Source organism: Fukomys damarensis, unplaced genomic scaffold, assembly GCF_012274545.1.
Source record: "Fukomys damarensis isolate Sample0158 unplaced genomic scaffold, DMR_v1.0_HiC HiC_scaffold_39, whole genome shotgun sequence".
NCBI classification, from domain to species: domain Eukaryota; kingdom Metazoa; phylum Chordata; class Mammalia; order Rodentia; family Bathyergidae; genus Fukomys; species Fukomys damarensis.
In genome coordinates, this window is record NW_022900951.1 from 88,210,012 (window position 1) to 88,232,182 (window position 22,171).

The following is a 22,171-nucleotide window of genomic DNA, read 5'->3' on the forward strand; positions in this document are numbered from 1 at the left end:
TGGATATTGCTGCTCCAGCTGAAGTAGTGTTTAAGAGCTATTAACAGAGTTATAAAGCAGGTAATTTCACTTTGATGAGTTAATTCAGCCTCTGATGAATTACAGCCTTTGCAAGCTTTATGTTGTTTTTTTCACTGAGAGGTCTCTTATCCCACTGTTGGATATTTAGGTTGTTAGTAGTTGTTCTGATATTACTGGCCATGCTACAGTGAACAACCCTGTTTATGTATCTTTCTGCAAGTATATTGATAGGATATAGTTCGAAATGTGGGATTACTAGTTCGGTGTAAATCCAGACACAACCATAGTGGAGTTTGCTTCTACCCCATAGAACCATTGAAGAACTATTGTACTTAGTCCCTGTGTGGAAGCTTTACCTGATAATGTTGATTTTGTATCAGGCTGTCAGCATGACGTTCCTGTAATGGAAAATGGAAAGACAGGTTATATCAACATCCCAGAATCCTACCCGCCCACACACTCATCCAAATATATTTCTAAATGTTAGGACTAGAGAATAATACAGGAGCTCTTGCCTGATAAATTACTCAAACATAAGTAGATTGGGTGATTTTATGATGTTCAAGATAGGAAGGAGGAAATAATTTTGTTTAAAAAGGAAACAGTTTTTAAAAGGCTTACTGTGAAGCTTCTCAAGTTGTGCCTTCTACCATCAGGATCTCTTTTAGGGCAGAAGGTATTGTTGAACCAGTTACCAAGATATAGAAATGATTTGGGGCTGGGGATGATGTTGAAAGGAGGTGGCAAGGTGCCTCCTTCATCAAAGTAACTCATCCAGAGCTTCGTCCTTGCAAATTTCCACTCAATATCAGCATGATCCTATGAAAGACAGAAATTCAATCTTCCAATGGGAAACTGCAAAATATACTCATGTCTCTTTATAAACTTTCTACTTTCTTCTATAAGGGGCAATCTGTCAATAGCTACATAAAATCAAATTACACATACCCTGTAAATTCAAATTATACCTTCTTAGTAATCCCACATTTAGAACCATGTCTTATCGATATACTTGCAAAAGTTGCATGAACAGGGCTGTTCACAATAGCGTTTCTAGTAATAGCAAAGCAACTAGCAACAACCTAAATATCCAACAGTGGGATACTGGTTAAATGTGTTATCTAGAACAAGGCACCCAATAATGTAACTACTAAAATATAGTAGACCACTGCATTTTATATACAGAAAGTGCGCATATATATACATATATATATATACATATATATACATATATATATATACATATATATACATATATATACATATATATGTATCTGTCCAAGACCTCTAAGTGAAACAATATAAAGATATATATGTGTGTGTGTGTGTGTGTGTGTGTGTGTGTGTGTGTGTATACAATTACCTCATTTATAAAACTGAAAAAATATACTACACATTCTCATGTTCTAGGCAGGTACATACTAAACTGTCAAGGTCAATTATTATTGTTAAGAGGTGGGAATGGGGTAAGGATGCTTTCTTTTATAAAAGATAATTCAAATTTTGAGGCAATTTACATGGAATAAAATTCATCCATTTTATGTGTTTTGACAAGTATATATACCTGTGTAACTACTACCATCATAATAAACATATAGAACCACATATTTCTAGGGTGTTTAAGATGCATATGGACTAATGTAGTCACTACGACAATCAAGATATACCGAAGTTCCATTAGCCTCTGAAATTCTCTAGTATTGCCCCTTTATAGTCAAACTCTTCCCAATCCCCAGCCTCTGGCAAGTGCTGTTTGTTCTCTTCCTATATTTTACTTTATTTAGTAGAAATTTTTTTGAGACTGGCTTATTTTACTCAGCAAAACACCTTTGAGATTCATTTATAGTTTTGTATGTATCAATGCATTCAAACTAACTGCTGAGTCGTTTCCCATTATATGACTGCACAATGGATTGTATATTCATTCACCCCTTGAAGAACATTGGGGTTGTTTCCAGGTTTTAGCAACTATGAATAAGACTGCTATGAATGTTCATATACAGATTTTTGTCCAAACACAGATTTAATTTTTTTAGTTTAACTAGGAGTGGTATTGAAAAGTTATGTGAAAAGTCTATGCTTAACTTTATAAAAAGTTGTCAAGCCATTTTCTAGACATCCACACCATTTTTATTTCTCACCCATTGTTCTATGTCCTCTTCAGTACTTCACTGGCAGTTTTCAGTTTAGCCATTTTAAAGGTATATACTAGGATCTCATTATGGTGTTCAAATGCATTTCCCAAGTGGGTAGTGATGGGTAGCCATCTTTTCATACATCTATATGTCCTCTGTGGCAAAGTATGGGTTCAGATCCTCTGCTCACTTTTACTGGGTTGTGCACTTATTTTGGCATAAGTGCATGACCTTTTAAATCCCTAGGAGTGTGTTGGAAGTCTGCAAAGGCCATCTGTGGATATCACATTCTCAAAATTGTCCTTTACATTTTTGGTCAGCCTTTTATCAGCTATTATGGTTTAGATTTTGATATCCCCCACGAGCCTCATGCACTCATAATCAGGACTTTTGGGGTAGGTGATCAGACTGTGAGGGCATTGTGGCTGACTTGTGTTAGGAAGTGGGCTCTGATTAGAAGAGGCAGGTCACTGCAGGCATGACCTGGAAGGGTACATCTCCTTTCCTAACTCATCCTTTGACCCATTCTGTGCTTCCCCCTGCCATGACATGAGGATCTTTTCCTGCACTATGCCCCTCTGCCATGCCACCCTACATTGGAGCCTGCTGACTATGGACTGAAACATGAGCCAAAATAAGACTCTCCTCCTTTAAATTGTGGGTGTCAGGTATTCTTTCCCAGAGAAGAGGAAAGAGATTGAGAAATCACCACAACAGGTTCATCACAACAGGCAGCTGTGTTGATTAATAATTGCCACTGTGTTTTAAACAAACATCCATGAGCAGCCTTCTCCTTTGAATAATCAGGGCACATAAAAACAATCCCTGTAAATGGGGCTTTTCCAGGGAGCTATTGGGATATTCCTAGGGAGCCCATGATATCCCCATAGAATCACCTTGATCATTTCTACATTCAACATCCAAAATGGAATCTCAGGAAGAAGGTATACATCACCAATTTATTATTCCTGCTAAGATGATTAACCAGAATTTTTTTCATGAGGAAACCATCAGACAATCTAAGTTGTGAGGCCTTATATAAGACAACTTGACTGTATTCTTAAAATGACAAGGCAGAAGACTATTTTCTTGTGTTAAAAACTAAAATGACATGAAATGATTGATTCTTGATCAGCTGTAAAGGACATGTTTGGGATAACAAAGGAATTTGAATATAGACTTTAAATTAGTAATCATTAATGTATCAATGTTAAATTTCTTGAGGGAAATAGTGTAAATAGAATGAATATGTGCTAAAGTACATGGAGTGGTTATCATTAATATTGGCAACTTACTTTCAAATATTAAAAAAATTTCCTTGAGGCCTCTCCATTTGTATAAGCTTTGTTTTCTTCAGGATCCACAATAATGTATAATTCATACCCATCCAATTTTAATTTAAAACAATGCTAAATAAGGTGGTTCATGTAGAGCCTGTGTAGCTCAGTGGTACAGAACACATTTAGCATGCACAAAACCCTAGGTTCAATCCTAGCATTACTAACACCCCCCAAAATATGCCTGATGTGGTAAATGGAATGATGACCCCTAAAGATGTCCCTTTAATTTTTGGAAACTGTGAATATGCTATAGTACATGGAAAAGGAGAATAACTTTGAGATGAAGAGTTTATCCCAGGTGGGCCCAATGTAATCATAAGGTTGCTTATAAGAGAAAGAGAAAGGAGAGTCAGAGTAACACAATGTGAGAAAGACTCAGAGAGCCATTGCTAGCCTTTACGATGGACATGGGGCCATAATCTAAGGAATGCAAGCAACCTTTAGAGGCTGAAACAGACATGAAAATGGATTCTTTTCTGGAGCCCTTCAAAAAGTTTATCCAACACCTTGATTTTAGCCTAATGAGATGTTTCACTTCTGACATCAAAATCTATAAAATAGTAAATTTGCATTACTTCAAGCCACCAAATATGTGGTAGTTTGTTACAACAACATTAAGAAAATCATTTGTATGAATGAATAGAGATCATCTTGAGGAGGCAGAAAGAATATAGTTATTGGATTCTGACTACATTTAATCTGAAATTTATTGACAGACAAATTTGACAAAAGAAATTGAATATATCTGAAAATAACTTTTTTTTTCTGAAACCATTGTTCAGATACTCTGGAGAAAATGTGTGTTGGAACATGGAAATAATATAGCCTCCTCTGTTAAACACCTGCAGTAAAAGGACAAAAATGAAAATCTTGTTCCTTACTGGCAAATGAGATTTTAAAAGGAAAGCCTCACAACACCTTACAGTGTTTATTTAGAGTGATTTTTGAGTGAATATACAGTCTGCCATTGAATCCTCGGATTTGCTCCTTGGCCTTTCAGATATCCCATAAAGGTTTTTGTTTTGCTCTCTAAGGCAATAGCACTGAGCTAATTATCATAGTAAAGAATGAACAGATTGAGTTCAACAATGACATCCAATAGAATAGAGATTTTTCTGGATAAAACTAATGAAATCGATACAGCAATTGAAATTGTAATATTGACAGTTTTCACAGTTTGGACTGTCCTGATATTCTCAATAGTCTCAGAAATGGCTAAGCATATGAAGCAGAGCAGTGATGGCAAAACTTTTGGAGTTTTCAATGATTCAAAAAGCCTGCTGTGGCTGCATCCTATAGGTTTGCCACCAGTGAAGTAGAAGATACCTCTAACTTCTGAGATCCTCGTTACCTTTTACTGAATAAGAGATATAAGTCATTCGTTAGTGGAGAAATTGAAGGCACCTCTGTCTTTTCTAGAAGGTACTAAATGACATTGGGTAACTGAGCTGAAGAGAAAAATGATCTTTGTACATTAAAATTAGATACTTAAACCACTGCTAGATTTTGTTATTTAGTAAGTTAATAAAGGAAGCATATGTATCCTCACATCATGAATTGGTGCTTTAAAAATACTTGATAGTTTAATGTATTTCTTTTTTTTCTTTTTTTTTTTTTTTTGGTTTTTTGAGACAGGGTCTCACTATGTAGTTCAGACTGCTCTGGAACTCACTGTGTAGCTCAAGCTGGTCTCGAACTCATAGCAATCCTCCTACCTCAGCCTCCGGAGTCCTGGGATTACAGACGTGCACCACCACACCCTACTTACTGTATTTCTTTTATAATTCTATGTTTTGTTGTGATGTAGCCCTATATATCTATTTTCTTTTTTGTCACTTGTGATTTTACAGTCTTCACTGAAGAAAATATTGCCTAACAAAAGGTCATGAAGATTTACTCCTATATTTCCTTGTAAGAGTTTATTTTTATCAACAACTTTATTGAGATCTATTCCACATACCATAAAAATTGGCTTTTAAAGAGTGCATTTCTGTACATCTTACATATTCACAGAATTCAGTGGCCATTACAATGATCTAGTTTTAGAATATTTTCTTCATTCCAAAGAAAAATACATTAGCAATCACTTCATAGCACTCACACCTCACTCTTCCCCTGTACCTATCAACCACTAATCTTTCATCTTCATAGATTTCTTTATTTTTAATTTCCTATAAATTGAACCATTCAATATTCCTTGTGTGTAGATGCTTTCACTTTGCATAATATTTTCAAGGTTCACCCATGTTGTATCAGGTATCAGCATTTCTTTGCTTTCTCTTGCTAAATAATATACTGTCGTATGGACATATTAAATCCAGTTTATCTATAGTTCAGTTGGTGGTCATACGCATTGCTTTGTCTATTGCTATTATGAATTTTTGAACAATGCTAAATTATTGTGTAGAAGTTTTTAGAGTTATGTTTTCAGTTTTCCTGGGCATATAGCTAGAAGTGGAATTTTGGGGTCATATGGTGACTCTGTTTAACTATTTGAGGAATTTCCCTACTGTTTTTCAAAGCAGCTATACAACTTTACTTTCACACTAGCAATATATGAGGCTTTCAGTTTTTGCTCATCCATTTTTGTGATTTTTATTAGTACATTTGCAATACATAATGAATACATTCCTCCTGTGGCATTGATACATGTACATATCACACTTCAGTACTCTTTAGTTTCTCTTTCCCACTCCCTCTTCCTCCATCTCTAGATCCCCTTAGCATTTGCAAAATGTCTGCCTCCCTGTTTCCTATTCTGTATCTTTTGCTCTAAATTATTTATGCTTTGTGATTCTCTTATAAGAGAAACCATGTGATATTTAAGCTTCTATGTCTTGTTTTCCTTAATATTTTTTTTCTCAAAGTGCATCCATATTCCTACAAAGAACTCAAATTTATCTTTCTTTATAGCAGAGTCATGCTCCATTATGTATAAATACCACAGTTTCTTTGTCCATTCATCTGTTGATGGAATATAGCTACTTCCAAGATTTAGCTATTATGGGTTATGGTGGCATAAATATGGCTAAATATGTATCAGTATAATATTATGTCTTTAACTCTTTTAGAAATATACCTGGAAGAGGACAAGCTGGGTTGAATGGAATTTCTATTTTTAGAGTTTTGAGGAATCTCTATATTGATTTCCATAGCGGTTGTACTAGTTTACACTTTGAACATCCATGTAGAAGTATTCCTTTATCTTCATAGCCCACCAGCCTTTGTTATTAAGTTCTTAAGTGATAGCTATTCTTTCTGGAGTAAGGTGGAATCTCAGTCTTGTTTCAATTTGCATTTCACTAAAAGCCAGAGCTATTGGACATTTTTCATGTACTTACTGATTGTTTGTATGATAAGTGCCTATTTATTTCCCACTTTGTGATTGGTCTTTTTTAGGGAAGTTCTAATTTTGTGAGTTTTTTATACAGTCTAGGTGTTGGTCCTCTGTTCGAGGAATAGCTGGCAACATTTTTTCCTATTCTATACGTTATATGTTCGCTCGGTTGTTTCCTTTGCTGTGCAGGTTTTTAATTTGATATGATCCCATTTGTTAATTCTTTATGTTATTTCTTGTGCAATGGGTTTTTCTTCAGAAAGTCATTGCCAATGCCTATATCTTCAAGAATTTTACCTCTTTCATCTTGTAGCAGATTAAGTGTTTCTGTTTTAATACCTAGGTCAGTGGTGGGGAACCTGTGCCACACGTACTGCAGCCAGCTGTTTATCATTGAAAGCTTTAAAAGGTTCACCATCACTAACCTAGGTCTTTGATCCATTTTCATTTCATTTGGGCACATGGTGAGATTCCATATTCTGAATGTGAATAACCAGTTGTGCCAGCACCATTTGTTGAAGACATCTTTCCTCCATTATGTGTTTTTTGGATCATTGTTAAGATCAGATGTCTGAGTGTGCCTAATGTTGTTTCTGCTTCCTCTGTTTTCTTTCATTGATCCACATGTCTGCTTTTTGCCAGCACTATGTTGCATTTATCATCGTAGTTTTGTAATATAGGTTGAAATTTGGGATTGTGATGCCTCTTTCTTTTCTTTTCTTGCCTCAGATTACTTTTGGTATTCTGGGTCTCTTCTGGTTCCATATACATTTTAGAATTATTTCTAGGGGTTTTGTTGTTGTTGTTTTTTGGTACTGGGGATTGAACTTAGGTCCTTGCGCTTGCAATCTAGTTTTGTTAAGAATGCTGTTTGTAAGATGATTGGAGTTGCATTACATCTATTTATCAGTTTTGGTAATATGGCCATTTTTGGCAATACTATTTTTGCCTATCTAGAAACAGAACTATTTTCTGGTGCCCCCCCTTCTTTTTTTCCTCTTTTTTTTTAGTAGTCCTTTTTAATATTCTTTTTCAGAGTATTATTTCAACACTATTGTGACTAGTATTGTTTTCTTGATTTCTTTCTCAGTTTTTTTCATTGTTGATGTACAAGAACACTATTATTTTGTGTGTGTTGACTTTGCATCTTGCTATTTTGCTGTACTTGTTTTTTATTTCTAGGAATATTTTGGTGGAAATTTTGGGTTGCTACATATAAAGGATCATGTCATCAGCAAATTAAGAGTTTGGCTTCACCTTTCCTATATGGATCTCTTTTATTTCTTTCTCTTGCGTGATAGCTCTGGCTAAAATTTCAAGTATATTAAACAGGAGTAGTGAGAGTGGAGAACCTTGTCTTGTTCTTGATTCTGGTATGTATTAGTATTTTGGTATGATGCTGGCAGTAGGTTTGTCCTCCTGGATGCAAATTAGCATTTATTGCAGTGAGATAAAGTCCTCTTCTGCCTATTGTCTTCAGGATTTTTCTTTAATCATAAATTGATGATGAATTTTGTCAAAGGCTTTTATTGTGTCTATTGAGATGATTATGTGGTTTTTGTCTTTGCTTTTATTTGTATGGTGTATTATGTTTATTGTTTTATATATTTTGATTTATTATATATTATATTATTTGATTATTATATGATATTAATTTTTATATATTTATATATTTGAACCATCATTCTATCCAAGGATAAAAACAAGTTGGTCATATTCTATGATCTGTTTAATGATTCATTGCATTCTGTTTACCAGTATCTTCTTGCAGATTTTTGCATCTATGTTCATTTAAGTTTGGCCTGTAGTTTTCTTTCTTTCTTTTTTTTTTTTTGTTAAGTTCATGTTTGTTTTTGGTATCAAGGTAATGCTAGCTTCCAGGAATGAGTTTGGCAGTACTCCTTCCCTTTCAATTTCATTAAAGAATTTGAGAGTACTGGCACTAAAACTTCCATGAAGTTATTGTAGAATTTTGCAGTGCATCAGTCAGGTCCTAGGCTTTTCTTAGTTGGTAATTTTTTTTTTATTACTACCTCTGTTTCACTGCCCATTATTTGACTTTCCATATTTTTATGTCTTTTTGGTGCAGTTTTGGTAATTCATATTTACCTAAAAACTTGCTCACTTTTTCTAGATTCTCCAATTTATTGATGTACCCCAATACTTATTATTATCCATGCTTTTGATGCTAGCAATCATAAAGGGAGTGAAATAGTATCTCATTCTAGTTTGGGTTTTCATTTTTCACATCCTCTATCATGTTGAGCATATTATCATGTACTCACTGGCCACTTGTTTATCCTATTTGGACAATTCTATTTTCATATCCTTTGTTTATTTAAAAACTTCAACTGTCCTTTGTATTGCTGAGGTTTAAAATTCTTTGACCTGGATGAAATCTCTCATTAGATCTATGATTTGAAAATATTCTCTCCAAATCTGTGAATTTTCTGTTTACTTTCCTGATGGTATATGTTGAAGCACAAACATTTTTAGTTTTGATTATACCTAACTTATGACTCATCTTTTTCATCACTAGTGCCTTTAATATCATATCTATGAAACTATTGCCTAATGCATGATCACAAAGACTTACTCCCAGGTTTGCTTGTAGGAATTTTAGCTTAGCTTTATGACCCATTTAGTTAGTTTTTGTGTATGGAATGAAGGAGCCTTACTTTATTCTTTTGCATGTGGATATATAGTTTTCCAAATACCATTTGTTAAAAAAAAACATTGTTGAATTATCTTGGTACACGTGACAAAACCCAAATGACCATAAAACAGACGTTTCTTTTGGACTTTAATAAATTCTATTGCATTGATTTATATGCCTATTTTTAATGCTCATACCACACTGTTTTCAATACCATAGCTTTATATTAAGATTAAAACATGAACTGTATAAATCCTCCAAATGAGTTAATCTTTTTTCAAGATTGTTTTTATTATTTAGTTCCCTTATATTTCCATATGAAATTTATGAGGAGGTTGTCAAATTTTGCAATAGCAAACAATTTTTGATATAATTGAAAGTATCATTCTAGATAAAAAATCCTATGGTTTCACAAATCAGGGCAAAAGATCCATGTCTCTAAAATAGTACAAAGTCACCTTTTCTTAACATACCATTTATCCATGGCAAGTTTTCCTATCATAGTGCATTATACATCTTTCTTTCTTTTTTATTGAGTTTATTGGTACTTTTTAGGTATACAGTACAGTTACAATCATCATTGGGATCTTGTACCTTTATATGACAGGTCTTGGTTCTCATTTTTCCCCATACCCCTGCCCTCCCTTTACCCCCTCTAACCTCCCCTGTTTACAAAGACTTTGTTTCCATTTTTTCCTTTTCTCATATTTTTTGTTTTCCCTTATCTCCTTTCCCCTACCCTTGCCACTCCCTCTACACCTTTATCCCTTTTCTTCCTATTTCACATTATCAGTTATACAATTATACATATTTCTTTTAGGGATGAATTTTAGCATTAGAAACAGGGTGTTTGGGGCTGATGTTGAAATAGTGAGATAATTATAGGGAGGTGCCAAGAATGATGTCAATTTTTTTCAATCACTTCACCTCTATTTCCTGACTATTGTCAAAGAACAACATTCGTGAGGGAGAACTTTTTGGAACAAAAGCAAAGATAGCACCTGAAGTAATATTGAGTTGAATATCACCTAACTTCATCATCTGACAAGTTCATAGCAAGTCTGCATGCTGTTTCTATCAATCTTTCCGCCTGTATATCCCAGAGTTCAAATTTGTAAGTGAGATAATCATTATAGGGATAATGATTGACATATTCATTGAGTTGAAAAATAAAATCATCCTTTTTGAGACAAAATAAATCTGAATTGCCCAATTGATTTGGAAATTGTGATTGACTTTTTCAGAATATATGAGAGATATTTTCTATAAATTGTTAATTCTACAACTCTAACATTTTTGTAAAGTCACATTTTAATTATGTGATAAGACAAAAGCATCTTGTAAAAATATTCTATTGTTAAAGTTGTATTGAAAGGTTTTTTGTTTTTTTTGTTTTTTTTGGTGCTAGGTATTGAACTCAGGTCCTTGTGCTTGCAAGGCAGGCCACTGAACCGCTGAGCTAAATCCCCATCCCCTGAAAGTATTAAAATTTCTACGTTTTTTTCTACTTTTTAATATTATGATTTTTGTTTAAAATATTGGGTTAAACAAGGTGCCTGTAAATAAAAGAACAACTGGGTTATTTAATAGTTGTTTGATTACTTAGTAAATCTGTTTGTTTTATCTCAAAATTTAAAGGTTCTCTTAGTGTTGGGGGAAGATCTTAAAGCTTAAAACAGCAAGTATGTATTACCTCATAGTTTCTGGGGCCAGGAATCTGGGTATGGTAAAATTGTATGGCTATGGCTCAAGATGTCTATTTAGCTATTTGGTTGAGGTGTTCACAAGAGTTGGCATCTCACTTTAAGATTGAACTCAGAAGGATTTTCTTTCAAGCTTACTTACATGGTTGTTGGCAATGTTTAGTTCCTTGTAGGTGACTGAACAGAGGGCCTTTGTCTCTTGTTTGTTATTGGCCAGAAGCCTCCCTCAGTTCCTTGCCATGCAGGCATCTCCATAGGACAGTTCAAAACATGATAGCAGGCTTTCCTCAGAATGAAAGAGGTGAGAAAGCCTGGTCTTTTTGCAACCTCATCGTGGAAATGACATCACCATATTCCTTTTTCTCTCCCACCTTTTCTTAAAGGTATACTTGACAAATAAAAGTTGTTCATGTTTTATGATATGTGACATGATATTTTATATATGTATACATTGTGAAATGGTTACATTAAGCTAACTAGCACATCCACCGCTTAACACAGTTAACATTTGTTTGTGGTGAAAACGTTTAAGATCTATTCCCCTAGCAATTGTAAATAAAAGGTATGATCGATATATATGGTGAATGTTTATATAAAAACATTTATTACAGTAAAAGGCACAACGCCATCAATACCCCACAAAATACTCCCTCTCACTTGGAACTCACTTATCCCATCGTTCTTGTCACTTGCTGAAGCAGTTGTGGAAGTCCTCTTTCATGTCTTCATAGGTATGATAAAAAACATACAGTGAAATGCTGCTCCCGAGTGCCATTCAACAGAAAGGTAAGCTCATGAAAACATTACAGTGTGTCTGCATCCACCTTATTCACCATATCTGGCACTATGAGACTCTAGCTCTTTCCCAAAGTCAAAATAATAATGAAAGGTAAATGATTCAGAATATCAAGGCAACATGACAGTGTGGGACTCTAACTGCTATGTGACCCCTAGTTAGCCAGCATATAGCAACACACATTTCTTTCTGCCTAGCTCCAAGATAAGATTAAAACAGAGTGTATGGAAGCCTGGTATGGGTAAACAAGATAGTGACTCAAGGCCTTGTTAGAACAGAACAGCCTGAGGTCTGGAGATGAAAGCCCAGGTGCGCCATATAGCTGACTCCTTTAGATAGATGGCAGAAAACCGACCCCCTGACCCCTGGCCCACTTGCTGTGCTTGCAATCCACTTCCCTTGCCTTTAAAAAACTGTGCTACGGATGGGCAAATGGGAAGAAAGGAGCTAAAGGTGTAGGGAAGGTGGGACGGGTAGGGGAAGGGTAATAAGGGAAAAGAAAAAAATGTGAGATAATGAAAAGATGAAAATAAAGTGTTTGTAAATGGGGAGGTGAGGAGGGGGTGAAGGGAGGGCAGGGGTAAGGGGAAAAAATGAGGATCAAGACTTGTCATGGAGAGGTACAAGATCCCAACAATGAATGTAACTGTACTGTATCCCTAAAATGTACCAATAAACTCAATTAAAGCTAAAATAAATAAATAAATAAATAAAAAACTGTGCTAACCCCTGTGCTGGGCCTCTCTGAGCTGCTCAGTTCTGAGAGTGCCATCTGGCCAGACTAATAAAGGTCTATTTACCAACAAGCCTGGTGTGTTCCTTCCTGGGTGACTCTCGTTCCTCCGTTGAGCTTCCAGAGCCTCGCTGAGCTATAGGTCCCAGCATCTTGGAGGCCCTTTGGGCTGTTCACGGCTTTCGGAAGTAAGGCCCTGGGTCTTGCCTCCGGAGCCATCTTTGGGCTATAGGACTCAGCATCGTGGAGGCCCTTTCAGCTGTTCACACTCCTTGGAGTGGAAGTGAGACTTTAGGTCTTACAACAGTGCAACTAAAAACACCTATAAAAGAGGACTTCCAGTTGCAAGAAGCTGGGCATGGTGGCACATGCTGGTAAGCGAAGCACTCTGGAGGCTGAGGCAGGAAGATCACTGTGAATTTGAGGCCAGCCTGGACTATATGGTGAGTTCCAGGCCAGCCTGAACTACAGAGCAAGACCCTGTCTCAAAGTTTGAGAAACAAAATGATGGTAATCTTGAGTAATAAATCCTTTGCTAAATCAGATGGTTTTTAATTTTTTGCTTTCACTAAAGTTTGAGGAGAACCCAATCAAGTTGTCAGATGATAGATTTTAAAAAATATTATTGTTTGAAAAATCATTATGTGACTATTTGGCACATAAGTCTGAATTTAAAAAAATAAGTGTAAAATTTGGCATTATAAAAATCTATGCATTTACATGTACTTATCAATATAAAAGGGTTTCTTATCACTTTTATAAAAATAGAAACTATAGTTGGTGCTGAGTTCTGTTCCTGAATATTATTCCATCTTCACCTATGAATATAATAACTAGTTGGAGAAAATCTCTATTGGCATCTTTAATGAATGTATTTTCAATAAAAATGTAATTTTACATCTAATTAATTACTAACATTTCTATAATATTGTGTTCTTTTGAAAAGTTTTGTGCTACTAGTAATTGAACAATAACTAATTCAGAAGAATGGTTTTGTGATCATTAAGCTTGATTGTGTCCACTTGAGTGTCTTGAGAGCCTCACCAGGGGAGTACACTCCTGATGCTATTTGGGTGGGTCATGGAGGTGTGACCTTGGATATTATAGCTGGTCCTTTGCTCCTTCTTTTTTGGTGCTGCTCCCCTGCTCTGCTTCCTGGCCTGAGATTCTGCAGATGATTGAGATTAATGGTGACAGACTAATTAATCTGGTGGTAGAAATTTCAAGAAAGCCCAACATTCAGGCTGTGGCATGAGTCCTGCTGGCTGCTTTTAGCCAAATTTATAGTGAGAATCTGAGGCAAAAGGCAGACAGAAATTTTTGAAAAACTTAAATTTTGGTCCAGAAGGAACTACATATAAAACTGAGGCCAAAAACTGGTTGCTGAAAACATCAGAGTGGTTAATAAGAATCCAAGTATTTACACTAGAACAAAGTAGGAAAGATGACTTCAGGGTGTCTCAAAAATTGGCCAAGTCCCACTAATCCCAGGTTTCAGGGTGTAAAAATACCTTTTATTTGAGAAGCAAGATGCAGTGCCCAGCTCAAGATGGGTCTTCTAGGGAATTGGTTCCCCAGAATCCATTTCACAATGTTCAGCCATCCAGGCTCTTAGAGTCTGCTGCAACCATGGTTCAAAGAGGCCTGGCTACTGCTCCTACTGACAGCAGACCTTGGTATTGCCTATGTGATGCTGGTTTTACCAGCATGTAGAATGCAAGAGTTATGGAGTCACAGAGGCTTCCACCAAGATTTCAGAGGAAGCCCTGGGAGGCCACCAGTGTCCACCTGAGAAGGCAGTGTGAGAAGCTATGAGAATGAAGCTGAAATGCATTAGAGACCCCAGGAAGTTGCAGATGCCAATAATGTGGAATGTATGTCAATGAAAGATGTGAGTGGCACCAGCCCAAGTGAAAGTCTGTGTGGGATGCAACCAGTAAAAGAGTAAGGCCACCTAAGCCCATTGAAACTCACATCTCACTGCCATGTACCCTGGATGCTCAACATAGAGCTATAATACTTAATGTTTGCCCTGCTGGGTTTGGTCTTTCTTTGATCCAATTCTTTTTTATCCTCTTATTCTTCCATTTTGGAATGGGGATGTTTACCCTATGCCATTGTACTTTAGGATTTTGGAATTTGCATTGTATTTCTACAGAAGTTCAGAGCTAAGAGTTTGCCTTGGAGTTTTGAAAAATGCTAGAGCTGTTGAGACCTTGGGGAAGGGATTATTGTGTCTTCAGTTATATTGAAGATAGTTGTATCATTTGATCTTACTTTTATTTGGGGATTGTGTATGGTTTAGGGAGATGTTTTTGGATGTCAAATTGATAAGGGATGGGATATGATGATTAAGCTTGATTGTGTCAATTTTACAGGCTTGGAAGCCATCCAGCACATTGCTGAAACACATGTTTGGGTGTGTCTGGGTGTGTAATGGAGGTGTGACATTGGGAAGTATATCTCGCCCCTTCCTTTTTGGTACTACTTCCCTTCTCTGCTTTCTGGCTCCTATGAACAAAGCATCTTTGCTCCACTACTCCCTCTATCGTGAAATTTCTTTCTTGAAGCCTGCTGACCATGGACTGAATCCTCTTAAAATATGAGCCAAATTAAACCACACCTCCTTTTTCAGTTGTGTCAGGTATTGTGTCCAGCATCAGGAAAGCTAATAGAGGTTTTAATATTTATTACCTTATGTCAATAGGGAATAAAAATTAAATTTCCATTTATACCTTTGTTATGGAGAAACATGACAAAGTAATAATAACAAAAGACCTTAATCTAAAACTTACATAACATTAGAATGAAATCCTAGGGGAATATGTAATGGATATAAGAATTCAAGGAGAATAAGGAATTATGAAAACATTTTGCCCTTAAATAAAAGTTTAGCCCTTTATTTTTTTAAACATGTGTTTTGTTATGTGTAACAAATCACAATGGTATTCAGATTCCATGAGATACATTTAAATGAGTAATTGGATCATTTTATTTTAAATGTCAGACTACTATACTAGAAATTACATCCTTTGTAACTGTTTAAGTTTATGGTGAAAGATTTAGAAGTCAACCCCCAAATATGTAAGGAAATACATCAATTTTATTTTTTAAAATTCATGAGAGTATGCCAGCAAAATGTTTAAATGCTCTTAATGAGACTTTGAACTTTGTTTCAATATATGAATTATACACACACACACACACACACACACACACAATTTTATGGCTATAGTAACTATCATTCCTCTGAAATCCCATCATTGGAAATGGTATTGGTGTAAACAATTTATGATGTAGAGGAGGATAGGAGGTAATAGCAGGATTAAACAGTGAGAGGCAGCATTCCATTGTGCAGTGAGCAGTAGTTTTGCAGTAAAATAAACCAAGATTTGGAATATTGCTCTGCTACTTATTAGCTGTGTGACCTCATACCAGTAAGTTCAAGCTCTCTGAGCTATGGTTTTCTCAACTGTACAAAGGGAACAGGAAATGCCTACTAAGTTGAACTGTTCTAGAAGTCAATGTAAAATTCCTACCTAGGCTACTGTCTGGCATGTTGTAAGAGCTATGTAATTGAGTGTTTTTCCCCTATATTTCTGAGTTTCAATACTGGAACATACCCTAAATTCTCATTGTACTCTTTACCTAGAATAGCCAATCTGTCATCTTTGGAAATACATTTACATTCTCTAGTACAGTTCTTGAAGTAGATATTCAATAAAAGTGTCTTCAAATGAACTGAAATACATTTTCAAATACAGAATTTTATCTAGAAATATTTTTAAAAAGAGAGAATGATACAACTCTTGTGGATATTCAGTTTTAACCCAATATATTTGACTAGATGTCCTGGTATCTGGAAATGATCTGTTGGTGTTTTAGATTCCTGTATGAGCTTAGCTTTTTTTTTTGTATGTGTTCTCAGCAAAAAGCAGCTATGCCCTTTTAAAAATATTTTTGAAAAGTCTGGGGGAAATGTATTTGAATTTAACAAAAGAATGAAAAGATGTATTAGACCAAGTTATAAACCACAGGCAACTTTTTTGAATTTAGGAGGCCTTCTGGTACTCTTTATTGCATCTATTCCCCTTACAGTTTTAGCTAAGCATTTTGAAAACAGTTCAAGGACTCTCATTACTATCATTCCACCCCCTAGTGCTCAGGCAACCTCAGGCTAGGAATTATTATATAATAATCTAAGAGAGAAGTTATTGCATATACTTCTTTTAACAGGTGTTTTCCATTAATTTATTATTTATCAATTCATTTTCTACTCACCCAGTTTGTATTTTATTGCTGTCTGAGTAATTACCATGTGCCTGGCATTCTGCTAGATGCTGGACTCAGAGATATAACTGATTATCCAGTGGTGGTGGTGAGAATACCATGAAGTGCAGAATTCAATATGAGTACAGTTGTAGCAACTGAACCCTAAAGATCAGTAAATGAAAACCATGTGGCATGTTTGGCTAAACTGGATGAGTTGTTAATTGATAAATAGTCAAGTAGTCATTCATACATTTACTCACTCAGCAAATATGTGTTGCTTGTCTGCTAGATGCTAGGTGCTGTAATTATAGCAGGGAACAATGTGGACAAGATAGTTTGATTTGTACAAATCTATTTTATTTCTAATAATATAAATTGAATTGGATGCAGCTTTTATAATCATATTTATCTAAAACATCCCTAAATATATTACATTCAGGAGGTTTCCATTCATTTGTGTGACAGTAGCCTTTCACTTTATATAATAGACCAATTAGACTCTTCTCTTGCTTACTTTCAGTATCTGGTGGTGATGCCCTCTCTGCTGCCTTCGCTATCCAACTATGACTTTGGAACATATTTTCAGATCAGACCCAGGCTGGATGCTTTTTTGCTTTTTTCTTTTGCTGGGTATCAAGCCCAGGGCTTCCTACAAGCTAGGCAAGTTCTCTCACGGAGCTACATTCCAGTGTGCTTTTGTGTAAGATATGACCTATATTTAAGAGATAATGGTTCTGCTTCTTCCCAACTTTCCAAAATTTTTAGGAGTTTTGTGTTACCAGCATGTGCACTTACTGACACATAGCGTTACAGATGTTTTCTAATTCAGCAGCATGCCTTTCACTGCCTTGGAAATTGTTAGTACTGATAGAGCAGGCCAGGGCTTCTATTTGTTTCAGCTCCTTTCAAAATATCAGCATAACATGTGTAAATACCGAATAGTTTCCCTGGTGTGAATAATCTGCAACAATGCATAAGATTCTAATAAGATTACTGACATTTAGAAATGGGAAGAAAGGAGCTAAAGGTGTAGGGAAGGTGGGATGGGTAGGGGAAGAGTAAAAAGGGAAAAGAAAAAAATGTGAGAGAATGAAAAGATGAAAATAAAGTGTTTGTAGATGGGGAGGGGAGGAGGGGGTGAAGGGAGGGCAGAGGTAAGGGGAAAAAATGAGAATCAAGACCTGTCATGTAGAGGTACAAGATCCCAACAATGAGTGCAACTGTACTGTATCCCTAAAATGTACCAATAAACTCAATTAAAGCTGAAAAAATAAAAATAAAAAAAAAATCAGCATAACATACTCTGATTGTGCAGCATACTCTCAAATGTTGTTGACTTTCTCACATTCTGAGCACATGGCCATACCTAGGTCAAATGAGCATGTCTGTTCAATTTCACATTTTTCACAAAATCCAAGCTAGAGGTTATTGCAATCAAACTACAAGGTTAATTTCTTACCAGCTTTTCACAGGGGCTTATGTACTTTCTCAGATCTCCTGCCAGCAGCCATCCCCCTTAGCAAACTGGAAAACATTATAATGTAATGCAAAGGGAGAGTGGCAGGCACAAACCAAGTGAGAGCAGAGCTAAGAATGTGAAATAGGAAGAAAAGCGCTAAAGGCATGGGGAAAGTGGGAGGGGTAGGGGAAAGGGAATAAGGGAAAAGAAAAAAAATATGAGAAAATGAAAAAACGGAAATAAAGTGTTTGTAAATAGGGAGAGGAGAAGTGGGTGAAGGGAGGGCAGGGATAAGGGGAAACAATGAGAAGCAGGACCTGTCATGTAAAGGCACAAGATTCCAATAATTAATGTAACTGTACTGTATACCTAAAGTGTACCAATAAACTCAATGAGGAAAAAAATAAGAATAACCCTTGAGGAGAAAGGCTGCACTTTGAAATCTTGGATTCTAGGGAAGGCTGGTTAGAGGAATATTTAGAAAGTGGGACATTTTGGCATGCTTCTTATTAATTAGTAAGTGCTTCCTTTATTTAATTATAAGAGTAACTCTCTGTTCCTTTGATGGGAAAGTAACAAAAATCACTGTGACACGCATACCCTCAAGAGAAGCGAGATCACGCACTATTTTCTGACATCTCAAGGAAGCCTTAGTTGGAATTCGTTTCATAGAATTCAGGACACATTTCTTAAAGGTTGGTGTGTATCAGAATCTTATGGGGCATTTGTTCAAAATGCAAATTTCTAGAACGTACCAGAAAATTGCATTGTAGTTTTGCTTCAGGGCTAAAAATACAATTTTCAAAGGATGTATTTTAATTAACTTATAATTTTAACTCCATTTTTGTTTCAGTTAATTTTAAAAATATACAACAATCTTCAAAATGTAGTGTTCATCCCATTAGAGCCCCAAAGTGAAGAAAGTCACTTACTGAGTACATCAAAACATTTAATGCACTCTCCTCTAACATTATCACATTTGTGCAGTGATCTAGGGAGCATTAAATTTCCTGTCACAGAAGAGACAGCAATCCTGCTGTCTTCCTTAAGGTTTCTAGGTGGTTAAATTTACTGTTCAAATCATTCTGGGGCTTGCTAGGAATTGCTTTAATATTCATTTACCCAGTGTACATAGTTCTGGCAGTGACCTTAATTCATTACTTTTTATAATAATTTTATTGGTACATTTAAGGTATACAGTATGCTGATATTCATCATTGGAAATTTGCACCTTTACATAATCCATCTTGGTTCTTATTTTATCCCCATGCCCTGTCCCTCTTTTCAACTAGTCCACTTCCCTATCTACAAAGACTGTTTCCATTTTTCAGTAATTCCATTCCCTTCTTTCTTTCCCCTACCCCTTTCCTTTCCCCCTTTGCCCCCTTTCTTCCTATTTCAAATTATCTATTATACCTTTTAGTCCTTATTTACACTTTCAGTTTCTCACACTAGGGAAATTATTTGGTATTTACACATATGTGTCTTATTTATCTCACTTAAGAGTGTGGCCCCAATGGGCATTCATTTAGCTATAGTTGTCTCTAGTTTTTCATTCTTTATGGCTCTGTTTTATTTAAAAAAAAAAAACCACATTTTCTTTATCCAGCCTCTTGTTGATATGCAATTGGGCTGCTTCCAAGTTTTGGCTATCATGAATTGTGCTGCTATGAACCTGGGTGCACACATATCACTGTGGTATGATTCTCTTAATTCTTTTAGAAAGATACGCAGCAGGTGGGTGTAGCTGGGTCAAATGGGACCTCTAATCCTAGTTCTTTGAGGTATCTGCATATTGATTTCCACTGTGGTGGCACCAGTCTGCACTCTCACCAGCAGTGGAGCAGTGTTCCTCTTTCCCCACATCCCCACCAATATTTGTTATTGGTTGATTTCATGACAGCAGCCATTCTTTGTGGGGTGAGGTGGCATCTCAGTGTTATTTTCATCTGCATCTCTTGAATGACCAGTGATGTGGAAGATTTTTTTCATATATTTACTTGATGCTTTTACTTTTTTGTCTCAGAAATGTCTATTCATTTAAGATGTCCATTTTTTGATTGGGTCTTTAAATTTGGGAGATCTGATTTTTTTAAGTTCTTTATATATTCCAGATTGTAGACCTTTGTCTGACGAAGAGCTGGTGAAAATTTTCTCCCACATTCTAGGTTGTCTCTTCACTCTGTTGGTCATTTCTCTTGCTGTGCCAAAGCTTTTTAATAAGAAGACATTCCACTTGTTGAATGTTTATGTTAGCTCATGGGCAAATGAGGTTTTGCTCATAAAATCTTTTCCTACACCAACGTCTTCAACAGTTTTACCTAATCTCTCTTCCAACCGGTTTAGTGATTTTATTTTAATATTTAGATCTTTTTTATACTTGAAAAGTATATTTTTATTGAAAAATGAAAACATTTAAGGATAACAAAGATGGCCGGGGATTTAGCTCAGTGGTTCGGTGGCCTGCCTTGCAAGTGCAAGGACCCGAGTTCAATCCCCAGTACCAAGAGAAAAAAAAAAAGGAATAACAATGTCCCCGCATTACTGTCAGAATTTTTTTTTCTCATTGAGTTTATTGGTACATTTTAGGGATACAGTACAGTTACATTCATCATTGGGATCTTGTACCTTTACATGACAGATCTTGGTTCTCATTTTTCCCCTCCTCCCTTCCCTATTTACAAATACTTTATTACCATTTTTTCATTTTCTAATTTTTTTCCTTTTCCCTTATTACCTTTCCCCTATCCTTCCAACTCCCCCTACACTTTTAGCCCTTTTATTCCAATTTCACATTGTCAATTATATCATTAGGATCTTATGTACCATTATAGCTTTACATACCAGAGAAGCTATTCAGTATTTACACATGTGTGACTTATTTATTGCACTTAGGAGTATACCTTAATATGCATCCATTTTCCTATGAATGACTCTAATTTCTCATTCTTTATGGCTGAGTAGTGTTCCATTTTATAGAAAAACCACATCTTCTTTATCCAGTGTCCAACTGATGGGCAAATGGGCTTTTTCCAAGTTTTAGCTATTACAAGTTGTGCTGCTATAAACATAAGTGTGCATATATCACTGTAATATGATTCTTTTAATTCTTTTGGAAAGATACCCAGCATAGGGATGGCTTGGTCAAATGGAACCTCTAATCCTAATTATTTGAAGTATCTCCATATTGATTTCCATAGTGGTTGCACCAGTCTGCACTCCCACCAGCAATGGAGAAGGGTTCCTTTCTCCCCACAACCCCGCCAACATTTGTTATTGGTTGATTTCTTGATAGCAGCCATTCTTTGTGGGGTGAGGTGGAATCTCAGCCTTTTAATTTGCATCTCTTGAATGACCAGTGATGTGGAACATTTTTTCATATATTTACTTGATATTTTTATTTCTTTGTCTGATAAATGTCTGTTCATTTCAGATGCCCATTTTTTTTAATTTTATTGAGTTTATTGGTACATTTTAGGGATACAGTACAGTTACATTCAATTCTTTGTGGGGTGAGGTGGAATCTCAGCCTTTTAATTTGCATCTCTTGAATGACCAGTGATGTGGAACATTTTTTCATATATTTACTTGATATTTTTATTTCTTTGTCTGATAAATGTCTGTTCATTTCAGATGCCCATTTTTTTTAATTTTATTGAGTTTATTGGTACATTTTAGGGATACAGTACAGTTACATTCATTGTTGGGATCACATACAC

The 22,171-nt window shown here is 35.7% G+C and overlaps 1 protein-coding gene across 4 annotated transcripts in view; it reads right to left on the reverse strand.

Moving 5' to 3' along the window:
- Nucleotides 1-22,171, reverse strand: part of Trpc5 (transient receptor potential cation channel subfamily C member 5) — a 294,853-nt gene that overhangs the window by 5,252 nt on the left and 267,430 nt on the right. For all 4 annotated transcript variants that reach the window (XM_033760331.1, XM_033760332.1, XM_033760330.1 and 1 more), the window contains 2 exons: nucleotides 643-840; nucleotides 378-419 (listed from right to left, as the gene is read on the reverse strand). In XM_033760331.1, coding sequence (XP_033616222.1) covers nucleotides 378-419; nucleotides 643-840 — 240 coding nt within the window. The remainder of the gene's footprint in view (nucleotides 1-377; nucleotides 420-642; nucleotides 841-22,171) is intronic.